The sequence below is a fragment of the Saccopteryx bilineata genome, chromosome 3 (genome assembly GCF_036850765.1).
Source record: "Saccopteryx bilineata isolate mSacBil1 chromosome 3, mSacBil1_pri_phased_curated, whole genome shotgun sequence".
Classification (NCBI taxonomy): Eukaryota; Metazoa; Chordata; class Mammalia; order Chiroptera; family Emballonuridae; genus Saccopteryx; species Saccopteryx bilineata.
The window spans coordinates 278596482-278620503 of NC_089492.1; the positions used below are offsets into that span (position 1 = coordinate 278596482).

General features: G+C 37.4%; 1 protein-coding gene across 23 annotated transcripts in view; it reads left to right on the forward strand.

The window, feature by feature from the left end:
- EIF4G3 (eukaryotic translation initiation factor 4 gamma 3) overlaps nt 1-24022 on the forward strand; it is a 345052-nt gene that overhangs the window by 158444 nt on the left and 162586 nt on the right. For 15 of the 23 annotated variants that reach the window (XM_066270225.1, XM_066270224.1, XM_066270204.1 and 12 more), the window contains 5 exons: nt 13052-13072; nt 14536-14715; nt 15240-15354; nt 21043-21140; nt 23455-23577. In XM_066270225.1, coding sequence (XP_066126322.1) covers nt 13052-13072; nt 14536-14715; nt 15240-15354; nt 21043-21140; nt 23455-23577 — 537 coding nt within the window. The remainder of the gene's footprint in view (nt 1-13051; nt 13073-14535; nt 14716-15239; nt 15355-21042; nt 21141-23454; nt 23578-24022) is intronic. The other 8 variants (XM_066270210.1, XM_066270227.1, XM_066270211.1 and 5 more) reach the window with 1 other exon arrangement.

Consider the following 24022-nt stretch of genomic DNA (forward strand, 5'->3'; position numbering starts at 1 on the left):
TAGCCCTGAATTTAGAAAACCTTGAAACATTTTAGATATACTAAACCCTCATAGGTTTTTTGAATTAAGTTTAAATTTAACTGAATGGAACAGGCACCATTCTAAGGGTTTTCTGTTAACATTCTGATGTAACTTGTATTGATATGTATAAAATAGCATTAGTATTTCTAAGAGCACTTAATCTCAGTTACTAATCTAGGCCTAATAACAAATTAACAATAAAATAAAATTCACTTGCTCCATAGAATTACCTTTATTCTTAGGATATATTGAAAATAGATACTTTATTTGCTTTTAATGTTTTCAGCCTATTGGTTCTTTTAAAAGAAGTAATTGTATAAATTAAAATTTCAAAAATGTCTGGGTCAACACTGATATATTTAGCAGGCATATACTACAGGGTGTGGTTTTAGAGAAAGAAAAAGTCTTGCAGGGTGTTTTCCCCCAAATAGCATTTTATGGAGTATTAGGAAACATTTTCTTCTGTGATAGTAGAAAGAGCCTAGGCTTTAGAATCTGATAGATCTGAGTTCATATTACTAGTTCTACTGTTTAATTAGCTCAAGTAAGCAGATCTTTTTCTGAGCCTCAGTTTCCTCATGTAAAATGGAAATACTTTCTCTATATTAGAGATGATATATGTAAGTCATCTGACCAAGTCAGTATCTGTTAAGTATTTTTAATGTTGTTATATAATATAATGTAGTTGGATAAAATGGGAGCCATATACCAGCACATAGCTGTGGTATCATACTTAGGATTAATTTTATTGAGTGAATGAGTATTGTTAATTGAAGGCTTTCATTGTTTAACAATTTATTACATGGCTCTATTTCTTCAAAATACAGTCTTTCTAATTTAGAGATTATGAAGCCAGGCAAATTCTAAGGTGTTAAAGACACTTTGCAGGAGAATTCAGAGATGGTTGTGTGAAGTGGATAGCGATTCTTTGGATTTGATAAAGAAATAAAACCTGAGTATTGTCTGGTATCAAGAGATAGTTTTGTTACAGTACTTAAGAGCTTTGACTTTGTCATTAGCTAACCCTCAGTTTGACTCTTATTAAGTGTGTGTTCTTGGGTAAGTTATTTACTGTTTTCAGCCTCACTTTTCTCATCTGTAAAATGAGTCAGACTAATGAGATAATGCAAACAAAATAATTAGAGTGTTTGGCACATACTAAAACTCTAGGGGGTAAAATGACTAATAATTTAAAGATAATTCTTTAAGTAAAAGGATTGATTATATATATTGTCTAATTTAGTCAAGGGTCCTAGAGGCAATGCTTAAATTTTAGTCAGGGTTCAAGCCAGATACTTCTAACAGAGAAACCTGGGAAACCTACACTCAAGAAGCAGAGTTAAAAGAATGTACTGATTCAGAAAATTGATTTTTGAGCTTCTTGAAACAAGGTTAGGTTTTTATACAATTTGCTCAATAGCAGTAGTCCTGTATTTAAGCCTTATTTAAGTAGTCAACTTTGGGAAAATCTGTTTTTTGTTTGTTTTTTTAAGTTTTATTTATTCATTTTAGAGAGGAGAGAGAGAGAGACAGAAGGGGGAAGGAGCAGGAAGCATCAACTCCCATATGTGCCTTGACCAGGCAAACCCAGGGTCTCCAACTGGCAACCTCAGTGTTCTAGGTTGACGCTTTATCTACTGCGCCACCACAGGCCAGGCGAAAATCTGGTTTTTTTTAAGCTTTCTTTTAAGCCAGCGGTTCTCAACCTGTGGGTCGCGACCCCGGCGGGGGTCGAACGACCAAAACACAGGGGTCGCCTAAAGCCATCGGTCGCGACCCACAGGTTGAGAACCGCTGTCTAAACCTAAAGGTTTGTGATACATTTTGTCCTTATTTCCAACAACCAAAGAAAACTTTAAGGAATCTTTGTGAGATAAACCACTTTTAGTCCTGAAACCACTTTTCATATGTACTATAACTCAAAAAACTATTGACAGATTGGTCCTTCATGTAGCTGTAGGATGATACTTGTGATATTATAGCATGTTTTTTTTTTAAATTTTATTTATTTATTTATTTTTTTACAGAGACAGAGAGAGTCAGAGAGAGGGATAGACAGGGACAGACAGACAGGAATGAAGAGAGATGAGAAGCATCAAACATTAGTTTTTCATTGCGTAGCATGTTTTAACTAATAAAAAAAATAGCAAGAGCCTGACCAGGCGGTGGCACAGTGGATAGAGCGTCGGACTAGGATGAGGAAGGACCCAGGTTCGAGACCCCAGGGTTGCCAGCTTGAGTGCGGGCTCATCTAGCTTGAGCAGAAAGCTCACTAGCATGGACCCAAGGTCACTGGCTCGAGCAGGGGGTTACTCAGTCTGCTGAAGGCCCGTGGTCATGGCACATATGAGAAAGCAATCAATGAACAACTACGGTGTCGCAACGAAAAACTAATGATTGATGCTTCTCATCTCTCTTCGTTCCTGTCTGTCTGTCCCTATCTATCCCTCTATCTGACTCTCTCTCTGTCCCTGTAAAAAAAAAAAATACAACAAACAAACAAACAAATAAATAAATAAATAAAATAGCAAGAAAAATAATCACTTTCCAGCATTGGTTCTTGTAAACAGGTTCTTGAGATGCAGGACAAATCCAGAACATTGCTTTTGGATATAAAAACTTCAGGTAGCTGGCTATTTTTTTTACTGTGGCAGACTTCCTTTCTAAACACCAGTTAAAATGTTTTCACTCTACCATAGTGAAAAGGAAACAAGTAATGTTGGCTCAGGCAGCAGCAGGAGTTACCTTAGAGCAGGGGTAGTCAACCTTTTTATACCTACCGCCCACTTTTGTATCTCTGTTAGTAGTAAAATTTTCTAACCGCCCACCGGTTCCACAGTAATGGTGATTTATAAAGTAGGGAAGTAACTTTACTTTATAAAATTTATAAAGCAGAGTTACAGCAAGTTAAAGCATATAATAATAATTACTTACCAAGTACTTTATGTCAGATTTTTGCTAAGTTTGGCAGAATAAATCTTTATAAAACAACTTACTATAGTTAAATCTATCTTTTTATTTATACTTTGGTTGCTCTGCTACCGCCCACCATGAAAGCTGGCACGCCCACTAATGGGTGGTAGAGACCAGGTTGACTACAACTGCCTTAGAGAAAGAGAGGAGGGGCAGGGCATAGGCTTGACGTGCCAATGCTGAGCAGAGGTCGTTGACCCAGTGTTGTGTGGTGGCATTGAGTAAATGGTTAGGAAAAACTTGCTATTCCATATCCATGAGTGGAGGGCCAGTTAGGTTTGTTTCACTGTTGACTACATATGGGGCATTTTCAGTGGACTAACCAGTTAGGAAAACTGCTCTGTGATTACAGTTTATTTAGCAACCTTTAAGCTCTAAATGCCTGTAGAATTTCCCCAGTGACAATTCAAAACAAAACAAAACAAAATACACCTTCATGCATTTTCAAATATTCTCTGTAGAGATATGATAGTACTTATTACCATTTGAGAATCACTAGGTCAGATCTGACATCAAGTAGAGACCTAAACCCTGAGAGATTTTGTGGAGGAGATGCTCATACTGTAAAATAGGATGTAGAGAGTTTACATAATGAGAGCAATACAGTGGAAAAGCAAACATTGAGTGGTATACAGAGGATATGTTTTTAGAGGGAAAATATTATATTTATGTCCTGGTATGTTTTTAGTTTATTATGCTTAAAATTTAAAGTGAATTGAAGGCACAAATGGTTTTATTATCTGTGGTTGTTTGCTTTGACCAGAAAGAATTAAATCAAGGGTTAGAATTAGAATTAGCCTTGCATACCTAAAATTAGTGAATAGATTTTTCATTTCTCCTTATTGCATAATTCTTCAGTGGCTACCTTTCTGATCACATATCCTTTCACATTTCAATCTTTTTATTTTCTTAAAATAATTGATGCTGGATGATGTTTTCTTTGATTGCTATTTCTAAAGTCCAATAGTAAATATATAATTTTTTATGGTTGCTTAATAATAATGGTCCTATTAACACTTCAAAGAGAAATACTGTTATTTAGGTAAGCTATTTGGAGATAATTACCACCGTCAAATTTAGTAATCTAAAACATAGATATATATTTTTCTGATTTGTAAAATGAAGTTACCTGAATTGAAATGAAACAAATACTGTAAGGTTTTGGTTAATTGTTCTGGCTGGATAGTGCGGTTGGTTGGAGCATTATCCCGAAGCACAGAGGTTGCCGGTTTGGTTCTCAGTCAGGGCACATGCAGGAACAGATCTATGTTTATGTCTCTCTCTTACCCTCCTTCTCTCACTAAAATCAATAATAAAAAAGATATATATATATATATTTTAAAGATTTTGGATTATAAACATTTTTAGTTTCATATAACCAAGAAACTGTAATAGGATGTGTTTCTGGTACTTTAGTTTAAAATTTCTTTATGTGTAGACAACTAGGGTTCCTTTTGAGTCCCTCAACTCAGGAGTACCATGCTCCAATTAAGGTGATTTCAGCCACATCTTGGCACTATTAGTTTTTGGCGTTTGCAGGGATTCTTTAGATTAATGAATATGTTCTATTTATTATTATTATTGTTATTATTATTATTATTATTATTATAAGTGAGAGGAGGGGAGCTAGAGGAACAAACTCCCTGATCAGGATCCACGAGGCACCCCTGCCTGGGGATGATGTTTGGACCAACTGAGCTATCCTCAGCGCCCGGGTCCAACTCAAACCAGTCGAGCCACTGGCTGCAGTACAGGGAGAGTCAGGGGGAGAGAAGCAGATGGTCGTTTCTCTTGTGTACCCTGTCCAGGAATGGAACCCAGGCATCTATTATTTAGGCTAGCCCTATGCTCTGTCCATTGAGCCAACCAGCCAAGGCCTAATTTTATTATTTTTTGCATTTTATAACTTGAAGAGAGTTCTTCAGAGGTAAAAGAAATCCTAAGTAATTTTATAAGCAAAGCATGCTTGGCTTTAGAAAAACTATGTCAACTATTTTTACTCTGATGTTTCAAAATCCTAAGGTAATTAGAAACTGAAAGAACAGAATGTACACTAAGAATTAAAAACAAGTCACTTGTATAATGTAGATTCTGGTTTGTGTTACTCAGTTCATGTCTTTGGTTATTGAAATTTGTGTGTTTGTGGTTTAAAGTTACTTATATTCTTGACTTTTGGGCTTCACAAGAGAGATCAAGTGTTGGTTATACGTTAGGGCTAGTAGTCTCTGCACTGTGAGAAAGACCAGGGAATTGGTATTTAAAAACATTCATAGGACAAAAACATTTTGCCATGTGTTAATAATATATGATTTTAGTTCCTGTAGTATACACAAATGCTGAAATACTATGCCATATTCAAAGCAGTTGGATTTTGTATAGACATTATAATAATTTCATAAAACTTAATAGTATTTGGCTTCAAGGAATATGTTACTTGGTAACCAGCATCAAAACTATGCATGTTTTCCTGTTGTAGTTTGGTTCTTTTTGCAAAAAGATATACAAAAAGAAAGGAAGGAAGGAGGGGGGAGCAAGGGAGGGCTGGAAGGAAGAACAGCTGACTTATGTTGATTTTTATTTTGTTTTCATTATGGCTTCTAAAGTTTTCTGTATTCAAACTTGCACTATTACAGTTGAAGACCTATTTCCTGGTAGAGAAATATTTCTACTGCTCTAGGCAGTATTTTTCATTTAGAAAGTTAAATAAATGAAGATCAATGCTTGCTTGCCTCTGGGGCCAGACCTGGCACATCCAAGTTTAATGGATATTACTAGGAAATCAGATTAAGCATCTATGTGGTCTTATGACCAGAACTCTTTTAGGTTTTTTAGACTTTGATATAAGTCAGTGCTTTTCAGTTTTATCTGGTATCTCAGTCATGGGTTGTAGGGTTGCAGCAGAGACAGTGAAGAAAATAGATTGGAAGTTGACATAACGTGAATTCAGTCTTAGCTTTCCTACAAACTAACCTTGGTCCTCGGCTATCTTATCTGTGGAATGGATAAAATAGGCTCATAAATGATACAATACTGAGGTTATAATAACAATACGTGTTTCCTAAGGGTGTCGTATTAAAGGACCTGCTTGTCAAAGCGCCTGGTACAGAAGAATGAAGTCCTTGGTAGGTGTCAAGTTTCCTTTAAGCAGTGAGACAGCCTGTCTTTCCCCCCTTTCCCAGGCTATTTTTACCTACAAATGAAGTGTTCTATAAGGATGCTCATTTCCCAGACTCTGCATTATGGTCTGACAGAACACCTTGTTCCTGACGGACTCCTTAGGGGCTTCTTTCTTCCATTTGACATAATCCTCTAGGGCAATGATTTTCAAACTTTGTTTCTCACGTACTCATAAACTAATTACTAAAGAAAAAGGGGCTCTGACCTCTTCTTCCTTAATAACTAATTTATTAGCCTTGGCCGGTTGGCTCAGCGGTAGAGCGTCGGCCTAGCATGCGGAGGACCTGGGTTCAAATCCCTGCCAGGGCACACAGGAAAAGCGCCCATTTGCTTCTCCACCCCTCCGCCACACTTTCCTCTCTGTCTCTCTCTTCCCCTCCCGCAGCCAAGGCTCCATTGGAGCAAAGATGGCTCGGGCGCTGGGGATGGCTCTGTGGCCTCTGCCCCAGGTGCAAGAGTGGCTCTGGTCGCAACATGGCGACGCCCAGGATGGGCAGAGCATCGCCCCCTGGTGGGCAGAGCCTTGCCCTTGGTGGGCGTGCCGGGTGGATCCCGGTCGGGCGCATGCGGGAGTCTGTCTGACTGTCTCTCCCTGTTTCCAGATTCAGAAAAAAGAAACAAACAAACAAAAATAACTAATTTATTTGTACCATAAGATGAAAATGGTTGTATTTAGTCAGGGGCACTGACTTTAGTAATTAGTGTGTGTTTGTGCCATGAAAAAAAAGGTTGAAAATCACTGCTCTAGGGCAGCACTGTCTGATGGAACTTTATGTGATTATGAAAATGTCCAGTATTTGCGCTGTTTACTATGGGAGCTACTAGCCACATTTGGCTGTTGAGCACTTGAAATGTGCAGTGCAACAGAAGAACTGATTTTTAAATTAAATATTAGTTTTAAGTAACCAAATATGACTTGTGGCTACTATGTTGGACAGCTTAGCTTTTGAGGGTTTATAGCTTGTAATTCTCAGTGAAACCTAAATTATGTCATATTGACCACATGCAGGAAGATACTGAAAGAATTTACAATAATAATCTTCATTGTAAGCTGTAAATCAGCAGAATATATGATTGATACTTGAGTGATATTTCACGTTATGCAGATGCTTTACTGCTTGTCTCTTTGTACCTTGCTAAAAAATCATAGCACTATTATTTTTCTCAAGATTAATTTAGAAATTTTAATGATGGTAACCTAAAATACTCTTAATTGCAAATCTTAACCGGTTATCCCTCTAAAAATCTAGGATTTTTAGAAGCATATTTTTATGAGTTTTTTTATTGCTTTGCTAAGTAATATGTACTCAGTAGTTCTTTCCCACATGGGAAGAAGTAATGTGATTAAATAGGATTTTTCTAGTTGCTAAAAATGAGTAGGTAGTTTTAAAAGAGTTTATTATTATGTAGTTTTAAAATTTTATTTTTTGATTTTTAGAGAGAGAGGAAGGAAGTGAGAGACAGAGACATTGATCTGTTCCTGTATGTGCCCTGACTGATGATTGAACCCGCAACCTTTGCATATCCAGGCGACACTAACCAACCGAGCTATGCAGCCATGCCTATGTAGTCTTTTAGAGATAGATATCTTTGTCTTCTGATAATTTTAGAGAGTAAAGTCATGAGGAATGATATAATTATCAGCCTCTTCAGAAAGCATTTGTCATTAGTGTTATTGGGCAGAAATCTTTGTGTAATGGTATAATTCCTACATTATTAGAACAATTTCCCAAGAGTAATGCTTTTCTTCCAGCTTCTAAAGTGTTTCTATGAAAGTCATCAACCATCATTACCCTAAGTTCACCCTCTATTTTGGATCTGCCTAAAGTACCACCTCAAATGAGGGCTGTCACCTTCTTCTGCCATTCTTCTGGCATACTAGTGGGCCATTGAAAGATAATATATTTAATCTAATTTTGAGACAATACTTACATTGTACATGGTTCTTTTCTACCTAGCCCTAGCGTTTTCATCAGTGCTTGGATTAATAACATGCCTGTCACATTGCTGACAGTCTTGTAATTTTGACATTGTGTGCTATATTCCAAATTTTAAAAAAATTGTGCATTCTGAAACTGTGGGTTAAAATTTTAAATTTTATAGCAGTTACTGGCTGTCAGGTACGACTCTAAACACTACATGTATATTTTTAGCTTCACAACAAAAACCTCTCACCAGAAATATTTTCAAAGAAACAAACTTTACAAGATTCCTTATGTGAGCTTCATAATATGACAAGAGTATACATAGAAATGAAGAAAATGACTTATTGCCAGGTTATGTATGAAGATGTATGAGTTTTAAGTGATTGTAATTCAGTACCAATCAGTAGTAAAATGAGGTTGACAGAAGAGCTCCTATGATTCTTAGTTTTACTAATGGGAACATAGTTAACCAGAATAAGAGAGAGATACTGCTCTTTCATTTAGACCCCACCTGGATATTTTTGTTTGATTCTCAATTTAGTGACACTTTGAATAAGGGAGCAGATTGAGAGAAAAGAATAAGTTGCTCAAGGAATTCAAAATCTTGGTTAGGGGGACAAAGGGTAGAGGGTAGCTGTTGACTTGAAACAAAAAGTAGAGAGTAGTGTGAAAGTTGGCAGTCTTCAGCTAATTTAGAGGTTTGTCACTTCCTGAGAAGGATTTGACTTCAATGTGATTTTAGGTGTAGACATTGGACTAGAGCAGTGGTAGTCAATCTGGTCCCTACTGCCCTCTAAGTGGGCGTTCCAGCTTTCATGGTAGGCGGTAGTGGAGCAACCAAAGTATAAATAAAAAGATAGATTTAACTATAGTAAGTTGTTTTATAAAGATTTATTCTGCCAAACTTAGCGAAAATCTGACATAAAGTACTTGGTAAGTAATTATTATTATATGCTTTAACTTACTTTAAACTCTGCTTTATAAATTTTATAAAGTAAAGTTACTTCCCTACTTTATAAATCACCATTACTGTGGAACCGGTGGGCGGTTAGAAAATTTCACTACTAACAGAGATACAAAAGTGGGCGGTAGGTATAAAAAGGTTGACTACCCCTGAACTAGAGATTAGAGATACAGAGCCAGTAGAAAGACTGTTGCAGTGTCAAAACACCATTCAGCAATGAAACGGAACTGTGTCTTGAGTTGCTAATGTTTCGTAACCCCAAGGGCATCTTTATTATATGCGGCTTAAGTGTCTGTTTGTCACCGATAGCTTTTTGGTTGCTTGCATAACTGTACTAGCCAATGGGGTGAAGTTGCCACGGCTGAATGCAAATTGAGCGGGTCAGGGGGAAGGTGAACATTTGTTTGCATTGGCAATCATCTGCTTTTGAAACAATTTAAGGCTGAACGCAAATTGAGCATGTCAGGGGGAAGGTGAACATTTGTTTGCATTGACAATCATCTGTTTTACATAAAAACTATGTCTTAACGTAATTTCTTTTAAGAATGCCTCAGAAAATACAGCACTGAAGAGAGAAAAGGAGCTAAAGCTGCACAAAAAAGGCTTTCTCGACAAAAAGAAACCACTGAGCAGAGAAAGACAAGGCTTGCTTCAGTCGCAGAGCAAATGCGTCTTTCTCGGCAAAATGAGACTGATGAGCATAGAGAAACAAGGCTTGCCTCAGATGCAAGACAAAAAAGCCTGTCTCGACAAAATGAGTCCCTTGAACGAAGGCAGGAGAGAAATGCAAAAAAAACGACAGAGTAATGCTGACCGAAACTCAAAAAGGATTAAAACATAATTAAATCACCTTTATTTATTGAGCTAGCGGTGGCTCTTAAGAAATGTACTGCCAGTGGTTTCCTTCATTGCACTCTACTTTAAGCAATTAAGCAAGTAGAAGGGGGAAACCCCGTGGGGCACTAAGCAAAGGGGCGTCCTCGCTGCCTGCCCTGGGTAATTCAGTTTGAATTAGCAGACACCTTTGCACAAATCATTTTAATTACAATTTATAATATCTAGAACAGCGGTCATTTCGTATGACCGCCGGGCTTTCTAGTGTCATATAAGAGATTCAAACTTTAGATATATGGTTAGACTTAATGGCCTGTACTGTCCTTCCAGCCGGAAGAGTTTTACTCTTTTAATGATTCTGCGTCACTCAGTGGAGAGGAAAAGGGATTCAAAACCATTGCAAGCATTTTGGGAAAGCCCATTCACATTCACACAGTCTTTTCGGTTACCTGTGGTTTGCCACTGTGCCCACCCATTGAATCCTAAATCTCTGTATTGCTATTAAATCTAATTCTTTACAATTGAAAGTTTTGGAGAGACTACAAAAAAGAGGCTCCATCTCTTATTTCTTTGCATTTCCAGCCATCACAGCCTTTCTAGTCCTAGTGGGGGTGGGGAATGGGACACTTTTTAAAAGGGGGATGAGGACAAGCTCTAAATAGCCTGTCTTTGTAGAAATATTCTGTTAAATGTTGTGTATCAAGGATATAAAAGCATATGAACAAATTTCAATTACTTTAAAGAGAGATAAAGAGTTGGAGTCCTGTAGGCATAAGAAATTTTGTCTTCCTGAATAATAAACAAATTTTATGAAATAACTGGTGTAGCATATTTTTTTAACTTTTAAAAAATTGATTTGGGAGAGAGAGAAACATTGATCTATTCTTATATGCGCCCCAACCAGGGATCAAACCTGTGCCCTCTGCACTCTAACCAACCGAGCTATCCGGCCAGGGCTGTAGCATTTTTCTTACTGGGAATCATGGTTGAGGGTTGTTTCACCCATTAGTATAGCTGGATCAAGGTCTTGCCACATCTCTTCAGCTTTTGAAATGATTTCTTCTGACTGAGCACATTTCTTTGAAAATATGAGGCGCATTCCATTTTATAAAAGGTTAAATATGTAACAGTTAAAACTATAGACCTAGAACCTGACTGTATTTAAACTACAGGTGGGAGTCTTTTAGAATGTTACTTAATCTTCTTTTCCTTCGATTTGTCCATCTATCTAATGGGGATGTTAATAATAGCACTTGCTTTAGAGGTTTGTTGTATTGTTAATATACAGCATATATAAGTATATAGAGTGGGACCTGATACCTAGCTAGGAAGTGCTGTATAAATCTAAACCGTTATTTAATGTGCCAATATGAATACATTTTTCTATTTAACTTCAAAGCTGAAATCTTAGTTAATAAATTATTGTATGTTTATATACTGACAAATTATGTGTTTTTCAGTGGCTCAGCTATATGTTAATATTAGGAGTATCATTGAAACACTTGTTTCTCTTTAAAAGCTGAAGAAAAGCCTTAACACTATTCAGAAACCTTCTTGAATAAGATGTAACCTCTGTTTTTCTAGACAGGCTGGTTAAAAATTCTAGTAGAGCATTGGAAAATAGTGGTAAGAAAAGTATGCACATATGGTGAACTATTAAAATTGTGGGAAAACTTTGCCCATGTTTTTCTTGGTCTGCATAAGTAAATGGGTTAGTTTCCTCTCTCTTTCTTACCATAACCCCATGTTTTTTTAGCCCATAAGTACTTTGAAAAATTTGATGATAATATAGCTACAGTAGATCATCATCTGTACCCCTTTGATACTCTCCTTGTCTTGGCTGCCCTCTAGAGTTGATGAAAAAGTTATTATGGGATTAACCTTTTTTATCTACTGTGTCTAACATCTGTAATGCTCAATAAGTTAAGCAGATGAATATGACTCTCTCCTTGAGGCTTTTAAGAGTTTTGTGGCTCCTGATACATTAAGTTATAAAAATGATTGTTTATTCCTGAAATGTTCTTGCAACTCACGTACATTGATGAATAATAGGTTCTTTTGGCTGTGTTATTAAGAAAAGTGAAGTTTAGTGTGAAAAGTTTACTAGTTCAATGTCCCTGGTTGCAGCCAACAGAAATTCTTAAGAGTCTGTCACCAAAATTGTATCAGTGGAGATAACTAGAAGACTATTGCTCTCGTGTGACCCAGACCAGGTTTCTGTGTTATCATTTTCACCTTTTGTACTTTCTTTTCATCTCCATCAACTACTCCGTGTGGCCTTCCCCATCTGGTTTCTTCATTCACTCCATTCTCCTGCTATACCTTACTGTCTATTGCTTTTAAGTGACTTAACCTCTTTAGTGCTTTTTTTCCCCATGGGGTATGAAGGCTGAATGGGAATGAGCCTCGGACACTGGATTCCAGTTCTTCCAGTTCAGCCCAAGATGTGAAATTACTCCTTCTACCACCTGTGGGTAGCTCAGTGATTAACAATAGGACTGAAAAAGACCTGAGTGAGTCCAAAGGACAAAGTTCAACTTTGCCTTTATTTGGACCAATAGCAACACATCTGGAATTGTGAGGCAACTCAGATTTTGGAGCTAGAACACATAATTAGACTGTATTATATTTCCTTATTTTAAAGCTGTAAGTGGCCTCTTATATGCCTGGTTAGTCTAAAAGAGCAAGTTTCTGTCATGAGGAGTCTAATATGTTGCAAACTTTAAAAATGACAAATTGCACTTTATTAGCTCTTATCTCTGTTGAAGCTGGAGAGTGGATCTTAGAGAGGCTAAATAATGAGTCACATAATGGCCATCCATGAGAGCCAAGAGCAGGAGTCAGTAGTTCCAACTGCACTTGTGCCATTAAGCAGATATTTCCTTTCGAGCTGTTGTAAGTGTGGCTACTATTAGAATAATTTTTTGCCACTGGATTTATTTTCAATTAAATGTGATTTGATTCTTTAATTCCATTGGTGCTTGAATTCTCAAATGGAGAACTGTCATTCTGATTTTCTAATCTTCCTTCTCCTGTTATTACTAAATGGATATTTTTGTTGAGCTGCATGCTATGTCCTGCCCCTTCCTACTGATCTGTAAGCTTTTCCATTGGCTTTCTTTCTGTTTCCTGCTGCTTTCTTGCTTCATAATTGAAGGGAGGATTCAGACCTATCCAGGTAACAAACTACTGGTTCTGCATGGCCTCTTTCTTACTCTATCCCATTATGATTATTACAGTGAGGTTGATTGCTGCTGAATTCACAGTGGGATTTTAATATTGGCATATTGTCTCAAGACTTTTAAAAGTCTGCACTGAGAACCATAAATAACCATAAGTACTGGTTGCCGTTTGAGAGATTTGTACTCTGCTCTTCCAGGCCATTCTTATCCTCCATTTAAAAAAAAAAAAATTATTGATTGATTTTAGAGAAAGAGGAAGGGAGATAGATTAGATAGAGAGACAGAGAGAAGAACATTGATCGATTTGTTCCTGTATGTGCCCTGACCAGGGATTGAACCTCCAAACCTCTGTGTTTTGGAATGATGCATTAACCAACCCAGCCAGGGCTAGAGTCTTCATTTTTATTGTAAACCATTTGAGAAAGCAGCAAAATTGGGTTAATTTTAGAATGCGGTTGCCACTTTTTGAAAAGGAAGGCTTTTCCCATCATGGGACAATAAGCATGCGACAAGCTACAGATAGTTTTAATTTAACTTAACCCTGATAGACTGAAATGAAACTTTTTTATTTTTTATATATATATATTTTTTATATTTTCTGAAGCTGGAAATGGGGAGGCAGTCAGACAGACTCCCGCATGCGCCTGACCAGGATCTACCCGGCACGCCCACCAGGGGGCGATGCTCTGCCCATCTGGGGCGTTGCTCTGTTGCGACCAGAGCCACTCTAGCGCCTGGGGCAGAGGCCATGGAGCCACCCCCAGCGCCCAGGCCATCTTTGCTCCAATGGAGCCTTGGCTGCGGGAGGGGAAGAGAGAGACAGAGAGGAAGGAGAGGGGGAGGGGTGGAGAAGCAGATGGGCGCCTCTCCTGTGTGCCCTGGCCGGGAATCGAACCCGGGACTTCCGCACGCCAGGCTGACGCTCCACCACTGAGCCAACCGGCCAGGGCCTGAAATGAAAATTTTTATGTCCAGAGAGATTCTTGTTGTTCTAAATATTTGAAAATGATGCCAATGGTAATTTTTTAAGGAACTATTTTTAATTTTTAATAAGTTGATAATAAGACACCCATCTTTATGAAAGAATCAGTGTTTTTATATAGGAAAACAACTTTTAGGGAGACAGCAGCCACCCCTTTTGTTATATTTTATCATATATTTAAAGTGATGAGTTATGGCATGGAATTTTTAGTTTAAATTAGCCAAGACTTCATTGAAAAAATGAGACTGCTCTCCTGTTTTCAAATGTGTGACAACATGATCAAACATAGTGTAGTGTGACTGATATGGAATACTTTTTGTGAACTCAGCCATGGGCAGTTTAATCTCTTTTCATGTATATTGTGTTTCTAATCAAGTTGATAAGATTTTTAGTGGAAAGGAGAAAGTGCAAGATAGTAAATGTACGGATGCCCCTTTGTAAAAATAAATAAGAAAACCTATTTTCTCCCTTCCCCAGTTTTTCCAGAGGCCTCAGATACAGCCTCCTAGAGCTACCATCCCGAACAGCAGCCCCTCCATTCGTCCTGGTGCGCAGACGCCTGCTGCCGTGTATCAGGCCAATCAGCACATCATGATGGTGAACCACCTGCCCATGCCGTACCCAGTGCCCCAGGGTCCTCAGTACTGTATACCACAGGTAAAGTATCTCTTGGGGCCATGCAGTCCAGCAGAGTGGAGATTAACCCACGTTCTCATCAGAAGGAGCAGGGAGGGCCGCTGATGGCATTAGTGTTTAGTTATGTGTGAACTTTTGATTGGTCAGCAGGATAGCCGTTCACCTCTCTAGTTAAAACTTTCTGAGATGACACAGAAACTGTTCTTATCTCCTACCTTTCTTCCCATCCCTTTCCCACAACCAGCTGCTCTAAAACAGACTCAGTAATTAAGGTGTTCCTGCAGTATCATCAATGTCAGTGAAAGCCACGAACCTGAAATAATTTTTCAGTGCGCTAATGTCTGCCTGTGCACTGACTTGCTGCGTGGCTTTACCTAAGGCCCACCTCTCTCTTTGTCTTCATTGTATCTTGACGGCAAGCAAGCATTTTTACTATGTTTAATCAAGTGGTTTCACCTCATTTAAATGATTTTTTATACACACACAACTTTATTTTTTCATAGTAAGTTACCTTCATAATATTTATAAATGTTTATCTCTCCTAGTACCGTCACAGCGGCCCTCCTTATGTCGGGCCCCCTCAGCAGTATCCAGTTCAACCACCGGGTCCAGGTCCTTTTTATCCTGGCCCGGGACCTGGGGACTTCCCCAATGCTTATGGTAAGTATGAAAAATTGAGCAGTTTCTGCCTGTTTGTTGTGCTTAATCCATTCTGTTGTTTGGCACATCAGTTTAAGCAATGAGGTTTAGAGGTCAAAGTTATTTGTAGATGAAGTGTTCCAAATAGTTCTGACTTGAAAACTACTTCTTAGAGAAGTAGGCTTTCAAGGAAAGAGTATTTTAGAAATGCATTTAGTTAATGATACCTTCTGAAGGAGTTGGTAATTCTGTTGCAGAGAGCCCATGGGTGGAGGTTCTGCTTTCTGCTACCAGCTCATCATTACCTAGATTTTTACTTGAATTTTGCTAATGGCGTAAATATACCTTATCTTCCTTCTCCAAGAATTTACCACCAGTTATCAAAACATTTGTTAATGTTTTCCCACTTAGAATGTAATGTTCATGAAGGCAGGGAGTTTTCTTTATCTCACTGCTGTATTCCCTGCCACCCAGAACAGTGACTGCCAGATGGAATGACTGAATATAACAGTCTACCTGTGGTTCCTTTTCTGCAAAATTAGTATAAGATCTATGTTATGGGGAGGTTTTAAGGAATAGTTAAATGAAAATGCCTTGAAAAATTACAAGTGTTCTAATGTATAGAAATAAGTGCCATGTGTATATTTTGTATATGAACCAATACCAAGGAGTAATAAAAGTAATTTATTTTATTCAATAAATTTCTACCATATACACTTGTTTTATTTCATAGAAAGTGAATTATAAGGGATAAAATCAGCAAATACTAGAAAAATTAAGCTTTAAGATTCTATAAATATTGTTCTTTTTTACTAAAGGACATACTACAATTTTAACTTGTTCTTTCAAGATGATAATCTAGTATAGATAAACATGTAACCACTAATCAGTTTCCTAACATTAGGATTTAGTGATTTAATTAAGAACATTTACAACAGAAATGATTAATATTAGAATAGCCCAAGAAAGTTTTCCTTAGGTTTTTATGTGAAACAGGAAAAGCAACCAAGTGTTACTTTTTTTTTTTTAAGTAAACAGACACCCTTTCTATTACCTTGGTCAGTATAACTTGTGAAACCACCATTTTAAAATTATATACTTCAGTTCATTAAATGTTTCACATATATTTATTTAAAATGGCTTTATAAAGTTGTATTTTTACTAAGAAATATTTGATATTTTTAAAACAATAAATGTCACATATGTGAGTTTTAAAGTAAAATGATATGTGTGCATTACCCAGCTTAGACAGTTGCCAGTACTGTTGAAGTGTTCCATATGTACCTTTGAGAAGCATTGATCTGTTTTCTACCCATTTATGTACTCACTGGTTGATTCTTGTGTGTGCCCTGACCCAGGGATCAAACCCACAACCTTGGCATATCAGGACGATGCTCTAAGCAACTGAACTACTTGGCCAGGTCTTCTTAGTTCTTCATTTTACAGTTTGCTCAGAATACTAATCCTTCACTCCCTTACTTGGTTTAAATCTTGAACAGTCATTTTCAAAGAGTATTCTTACCTACACTGGAATTTAGTAAATAAGATCGTATAATTCTTTCACTGTTTCTATAGTGTTGAGGAAAGATAACTGTTGAATGTATTTTAGTCAGTGTTACTTTTCAGTTTTTTCTCATCGATGTTTCTTGAATATTTTAATGTCTGTTATATCAGAAAAATACCTCATAGAGACTGAAATCATTTCCAGCCATCCTAAGGGTGTTATGGCCCAAGATGAAAAATTTTAGGTTTGGGAGCAAAGGTGAATGTATGGTTAGTGGTATCAATGATGTTGAGAAAGAAAAAGAGATTGAGAATTTACGGTGGTAGAAGGTTTCATTCTCCATTGCTTCAAATCAGTCTACACTCCTTTTTTCTCACTCTGCTATGTCATTTTTCTTTCCCATGTCAGCTTCCCACTTTTCCTGTGTCTCTGTGGGGCTTGGGTACTTTATTCAGCTCATAAGAGCTGAGGGTGTCATTGTTCCCCAAGATGTGGAGATGGGAAACGTTTTGGCATCCCAAGTCGAATTTGATTGTGTTTTTGTGGAGTGGTAATACTTTTATTAAGTGATGTGGTTGTATACCAACATTATTATTGTTCTAGGTATACCATGGGACAAAGAGATTTTTAGGTACTGACTTGCATATTAATCACTGTGTTTATCTTTGATTCTGTGGAAAATTCATGGTTTGAAAGGTTTCTGGAAGACTTGTGGTGTGTAAGACATTGTGCTTCAGTATTTATGGAATGTAGATGTTGAGATATTCTCCTGCCTTTCAGTATCTTATAGTACATTTGTTTGATGTTTATGCTTGGTATTTAACCAATGAGAAGAAATATTGACTAGACCAGTGATTCCCAGATCTTTTAATATTCTGGGAAAATACAATAAATATAAAATAAAGTAAAGGAAGAAATACACAGGAGCCTGACCAATGGTGGCACAGTGGATAGAGCATCAACCTGGGATGCCGAGGCCCCAGGTTCAAAACCCTAAGGTCGCTGGCTTGAGCATGGGCTCATTTGGCTTTAGAGCAGGTTCACCAGCTTGAGCGCAGAGTCACCAGCTTGAATGAGATCATCAACGTGATCCCATGGTCACTGGCTTGAGGCCAAAGGTCACTAGCTTGGCTGGAGTTCCCCTCCTTCCCCTCTGGGTCAAGGCACCTATGAGAAGCAATCAGTGAACAACTAAAGTGATGCAACTATGGGTTGATGCTTCTCATCTCTCTCCCTTCCTGTCTCTTTCCCACCACCCACATACACAGGACTATTATATTTTTAATTTTGAAAATAAGATGTACAGAAAAGTGCTATTTACTTCAGTATCAAGGAAATATTTTAACAACAAAGGAATGGGACTGAAATAATTTGAAAATAGGAACAGTCCTATTCAAAAAATGTTATGTTGCTAAGCATATAGTGTTCTCTGTGTGTGTTTCCTGGTTATTATTGTATAAATCTTGCCATATATCATTGATACCTTTTGTATAGACTGGGTTTGGGGAATCCCTGATCTAGAATGGGGGTCAGCAAACTTTCTACAAAGGACCAGAGAGTAAATATGTTAGGCTTTCTTGGCCATGTGTCTACCTTTGGAGTGGGAAGGCAGCCATAAGAAATAGATAAGTTACTGTATGTGGTGTCTTCCAGTAGAACTTTATATACAAAATAAATGGCATTCAACTAGGTTTGGCCCATGGGCTTTAGCTGACAGAACCCTGATCTAGACAAACTTATTTTATTTCATGAATAAGAGGTTTAGAGACATTAAGTAATTTGCCTAATTGATGTGGTATGAAAAAGATAGACATATGTTTAATAGAATCAAATGTTTTTAAATGTCCCTAACTATTTAAGAAGTTGGATTAGTTTTGAAAAGAAAACTTGTTTTTCAGAGCAGAGTGCCTTTTCTCCTGGGGTCTACAGTTGACTTAATATTTTACTAATTGGTTTTAACCTCAATATAGTGATATCTTCTTCTTCAGGTTTAACCATTTGGTATTTATAGCATGTCTGTTATTTGGGAGCTTCTGTCTTAGACATGTTGACTCTAAAATGTTTCATTAGCAGAATCTGAATTTTTTTAAGGGATGGTTCACCTTTTGGATTTTATTTCACTTAGCTTAAAAAATATGGCAAGGTGAGCAGACTGTATTGCTTCTCTAGCAGCATTTGAAACCAATTTTAGGGTTTTGTTTTCTGAATTTTGGAGCTAGTGACATAATAGAGTAGCATAAATTGCTTATTTGAGCTCTCCTTTGAGAATAGTTTACTCACCGCTAGAGGATGGCTAAGGTTTCTTTGTCTCTTTACAGATAACTTATTGAAAACCCAGTCATGTCCTCTGATGAGATCTTTTCCAAATCTGATTCTCCAAATTTGGTTGATACCTGCAGAGTTCTGCAAATTACACTACTTCCATGAAATTTCCAGTTGAAAATTATGATGGTGGTGGGGACAGTGATGGTGTCACATGATGAGAATGATAATAGAGCTAACATTATTTGGTAAAGGACCAAGGATTTTGCCTGCATCAACTACCTTCATACACATTTCTTTTTTTCTTGTTACCATGACTCAACTGTTCATGCTCTGACCAAGGCCAGTCTTCCACTTGTGCACTAGAGCCCATTATGTACCCATTTATGGTTATTACTCTAGCAGTTCCCTTCTCTGTTTCTTTCCTTGTCATCTTTCTTCTTCCTCTGCTGGATTAGCCCCATCAGCATACAGGTATACTATTTCATTCCCATCCTTTTAAAATAAGTAAGTAAGGGTTTTGGGTTTGTTTTTTTTTTGCAGGGCTCCATATTTTAGTTCAGATATAGCTCACTTTTCTGATTCCCATCATAGAAAAACTTTTTAGAAAAAGAGTTATCTATACTCACTTCATTTTCTTTTATATAATTCACTTTTTTTTAAAGATTTTTATTTAATGATTTTACAGAGAGAGGAGGGAGGCGGGGGATGAGAAATGGTTGCTTCATTGTAGCTTTATATTGGTTGTTTGTCAAGTGTGCCTTGACTGGGCAAGTCCAGGGTTTCGAACCAGAACCTCAGTGTTCCAGGTCGGGGCTCTATCCACTGTGCCATTGTAGGCCATGTTCCCATTCACTATTGAATGTACCCTAATCAGGATGCATGCCCCTAGGCCACGGAAACAACTTTTGTCAAGGTCACTGGTGAATTCTACTTTGTTAAATCTAGTTGACATCTCAGCGCTGTTTGGCATAGTTAAGCACTTTCCCCATTCTTGAACCTTTTTCTTAATTTCAGCCACTGCCTTCATTTTCTTTTTCATCTTTGCTGAGTTTTCTTGATACCTATGGCTTTATGGTTTAAATGTTGTCTATATTCTACTAACTTCAAAATGGATACCTGTTTTCTGACTCCAGATTTGTATCTCTTCCTGTCCATTTGATAACTCCATTTGAAGGTCTAATTAGAATCTCAAACTTTACATGTCCAAAATCAAACTCTTGATTTTTCTTGCCTCAACTCCTCTCTTCCTCCAGTTTTCCTCATCCCAATAAGTAAATAAATAGCACAGTATATAGCACCTTCATTCCTCTACTTGCTAAGACAAAAAACCTTCCTTGAGAGTTTTCTCTGACATTTCTTTCTATCACACACCCACATTTAATACATCAGCAAATCTGTAGGTTCCATCTTCAAAATATACAGTGTCTGGCTCCTTCTCACATTTACCCTTATAGTAATTGTAATAATATTCAAAGTTTGGAAAGTTAAAAAGTAAGACATTTGCCAAGCCTTAATGGCAGCTTTCTGTGGCAGTGGTTCTCTGTGTGTAGGGAGAAGAATGAGACCACTCCCACTCCCTAGGATGATCATATATATTTTTTTGCTCTTGTCCAAGCCCACACACAAAGCACACTTTCACAAACGCTTGTTGAGGATCACTGTTGCAGGTAATGAGCCTCCAGAATAGATTTCTTAAGGCAGTGCTACAGTCTGATTAGTGTTTTAGAAAGGTAACTGTAGTGGCAATCAGCAGGGATAAGTTATTTATTTGTTTTCATATTGGATGCTAAAGAAAAGGTAGCATGATTTGGGAATCATTCCTTGAAGAATGCTTGTTTTTGTTACTTTTTTCAACTCATGGTACAGTGACACAGTACCATTAATAATAGTCTTTATAGTGATAAAAATAACTGAATGCTTCTATTTTTTTAATTCTTTAGGAACGCCTTTTTACCCAAGTCAGCCAGTGTATCAGTCAGCACCTATCATAGTGCCTACACAGCAGCAGCCCCCTCCAGCCAAGAGAGAGAAAAAGACAGTAAGAGATCTTTATTAATTTTTCTTATTTTAAAATTGAATGTCCATTCACTTATCAAATAAGTTTACCCTCAGTTGTAATCATTATTCTCGGTTTACAAATGACTGCCATTTTTTGCTCTTTATAGCCTTACTATTAGACTTAGGGGATTTGTGTGGGCATTTAACTAGAAGTTGCAAGTACCATTTGTTGTTAATCAGTCTTCAACAGGCACTGAGCTAGGCATGCCCTCCAGCTTCAAAGCTGGGAGGGTTTAGTCAGCTAAATTCTCACTGAGTAGGAGGAATTTGAGGTTAGTTCTCACATCCTGATTGTCCTTTAACTCTAGTCCTAGTCAACTCTGCATCCAACTGTGAACTGATGAAAAAAATAGCACAATAGAAAATAAGCAAAATGTTAAGGACAAGAAAAATCCTTCTTGTGAAAACAGAGAGCAGTAGAAAATATATTCTAATTGTTTTTAGTAAGTTATAGGGGCTTTACCTCTGTCCAGTGAGGTAGGCCCAAGAAAATTAGAGTGTAGTCATAAAATTCACATCTTAGAATGTTTTGAAAAAGAGTGACTTTACAATCTTTTATTCATTAGAATACTCAAAATGGGTGATGTTTATAAGAGACTCTCGTATTCACACAGATAAGATGGATGATATGACATCATAGCAATACTCTTGAAAATACTCTAATAAAAATTAGTGAAATTGAAAACTTTGCTTCTTTATTATCAGAAATAAATTACTTTGTGCATATGTCCTAATAAACAGGACATGCCACTGTATCATGAAACTAAAGTTGAGAACCCATGCTTTGAAAATGTTGAAACAGCATGGTAGATGTTGGATTTTTAAGATTACTTTCAGAATGTAGAAAAATTAATAAAGGAGATAATAAAAATGGAGGACAGTAATAATAGATGTTACTGAAGAAGAAAGAACAAATGAATTAGAAGTAATAATTAAAACTATATTAGAAATAAACTTTCAAGCCTGAAAAAGTAGCTGATATTAGAAATCTTACTGAAGAAACTACTTCTAAGAAAGCTTTGAGATCCAGATGGTTCTCTTAGTGAATTACTTGATCAAGGGCTACTTGTGATTAAGCTCTGAAGGTAATGACAAGCCTTTGTATTTCAACACTGGAAGACCTAGACCCAAGTACTCCAACTCGATTATAGAACCACATCCATAGACATATGTAAGCTTAAGTAGCCTTACAGAATTAGAAGAAGCCCAAACATATTGTTCTATATCTTGCATCTTTTCACTTATGTAAGTGTATCTTGATGAGCATTCTATATCAATACATGTAGATCAATCTTTTTTTTTTTTTTCCTGAAGCTGGAAACGGGGAGAGACAGTCAGACAGACTCCTGCATGCGCCCGACCGGGATGTACCCGGCATGCCCACCAGGGGGTGACGCTCTGCCCACCAGGGGGTGATGCTCTGCCCCTCCAGGGCGTCACTCTGTCGCGACCAGAGCCACTCTAGCACCTGGGGCAGAGGCCAAGGAGCCATCCCCAGCGCCCGAGCCATCTTTGCTCCAATGGAGCCTCGCTGCGGGAAGAGAGAGACAGAGAGGAAGGAGAGGGGGAGGGGTGGAGAAGCAAATAGGCGCTTCTCCTGTGTGCCCTGGCCGGGAATCGAACCCGGGACTTCTGCACGCCAGGCCGATGCTCTACCACTGAGCCAACCTGCCAGGGCCTCAATCTTATCCTTTCTATTGGGTATTTGGTATGTAATTGTAAGGATATGGCATATTTCTTTGGTTACCATGTTTTTTTTTTTATCAGCCTTTAAGATGTTTCTGTGTCTGCTTCAAAAAACAACATTGCAGTGAAAATACTTTACACAAATGTATAATGTTTCTACAACATAAATTTCTCTTCCTAGATCCTAGGATATGTACATTTTTCATTTTGTCAGAGAACCATTTAAAGCCTTTAAAACATTATTGTACAGAGTAACTTCCATATTTTAAAACTACTTTATAAATCTTGTCTTATTTTAAGCATTGTAAATAAAATCAGTTTGTCAATGCTTACAAAATAAGCATTCATACTTTGCCTTTTTGATCTAGAAATTCAGCCAATTAAGTCCCCTTTAGCTTATTTTAATTAGTTCACATCAGAACTAATGGCCTAAATTTCTCTGATTAACCCCATATGGTTCTGTGATTGAAATGAAATTAAATGTGATTATCAGCTTTGACATTTGACAGGTTTTCCAGTTTTGCACCTTTAATACATTACATACCTATATATAAATCTGCTACATAGACACCTATCTGTAAATATGACATCTTATTGTAACCTTATAGATAAGAATTCGGGATCCAAACCAGGGAGGTAAAGACATAACAGAGGAGATTATGTCTGGAGGTGGCAGCAGAAATCCCACTCCACCCATAGGGAGACCCACATCCACACCTACTCCTCCCCAGGTAAGAGACAGTGAGTCATGATGGGTGATTGTGTGCATTTGTTCACTAACCTCCACTGAACTTGTTTTTCCTATAGCTGCTGTCTGTACTTTCCATTTCTATCAGTTGTCTCATAGCCTCGAATATCTAAATGATATTTAAACAGACATAATTTCTCTTTACAAATTTTTATATTTACAGATTTTTATTGCTAATTCTATGCATTGTCTTCGCATTCAGAGCATAGCTGCTGCCACTTTTCCTAATGAGGTATTGCATGATTCTAAAAGGAGCTGCATTCCCCTGAAAACTTCATCATTTAATGAGCATTTTGTTTTCAATTTGGAGCCTTAGGAATTAAATGCTGCACAGTACATTAACACAGACAGTAAGGCTGAGAATTTAAACATTTGTGTTAAACAATGTTGTTTGAGGTGATTGTTTTGCTCAGAGCATATTTAGATGC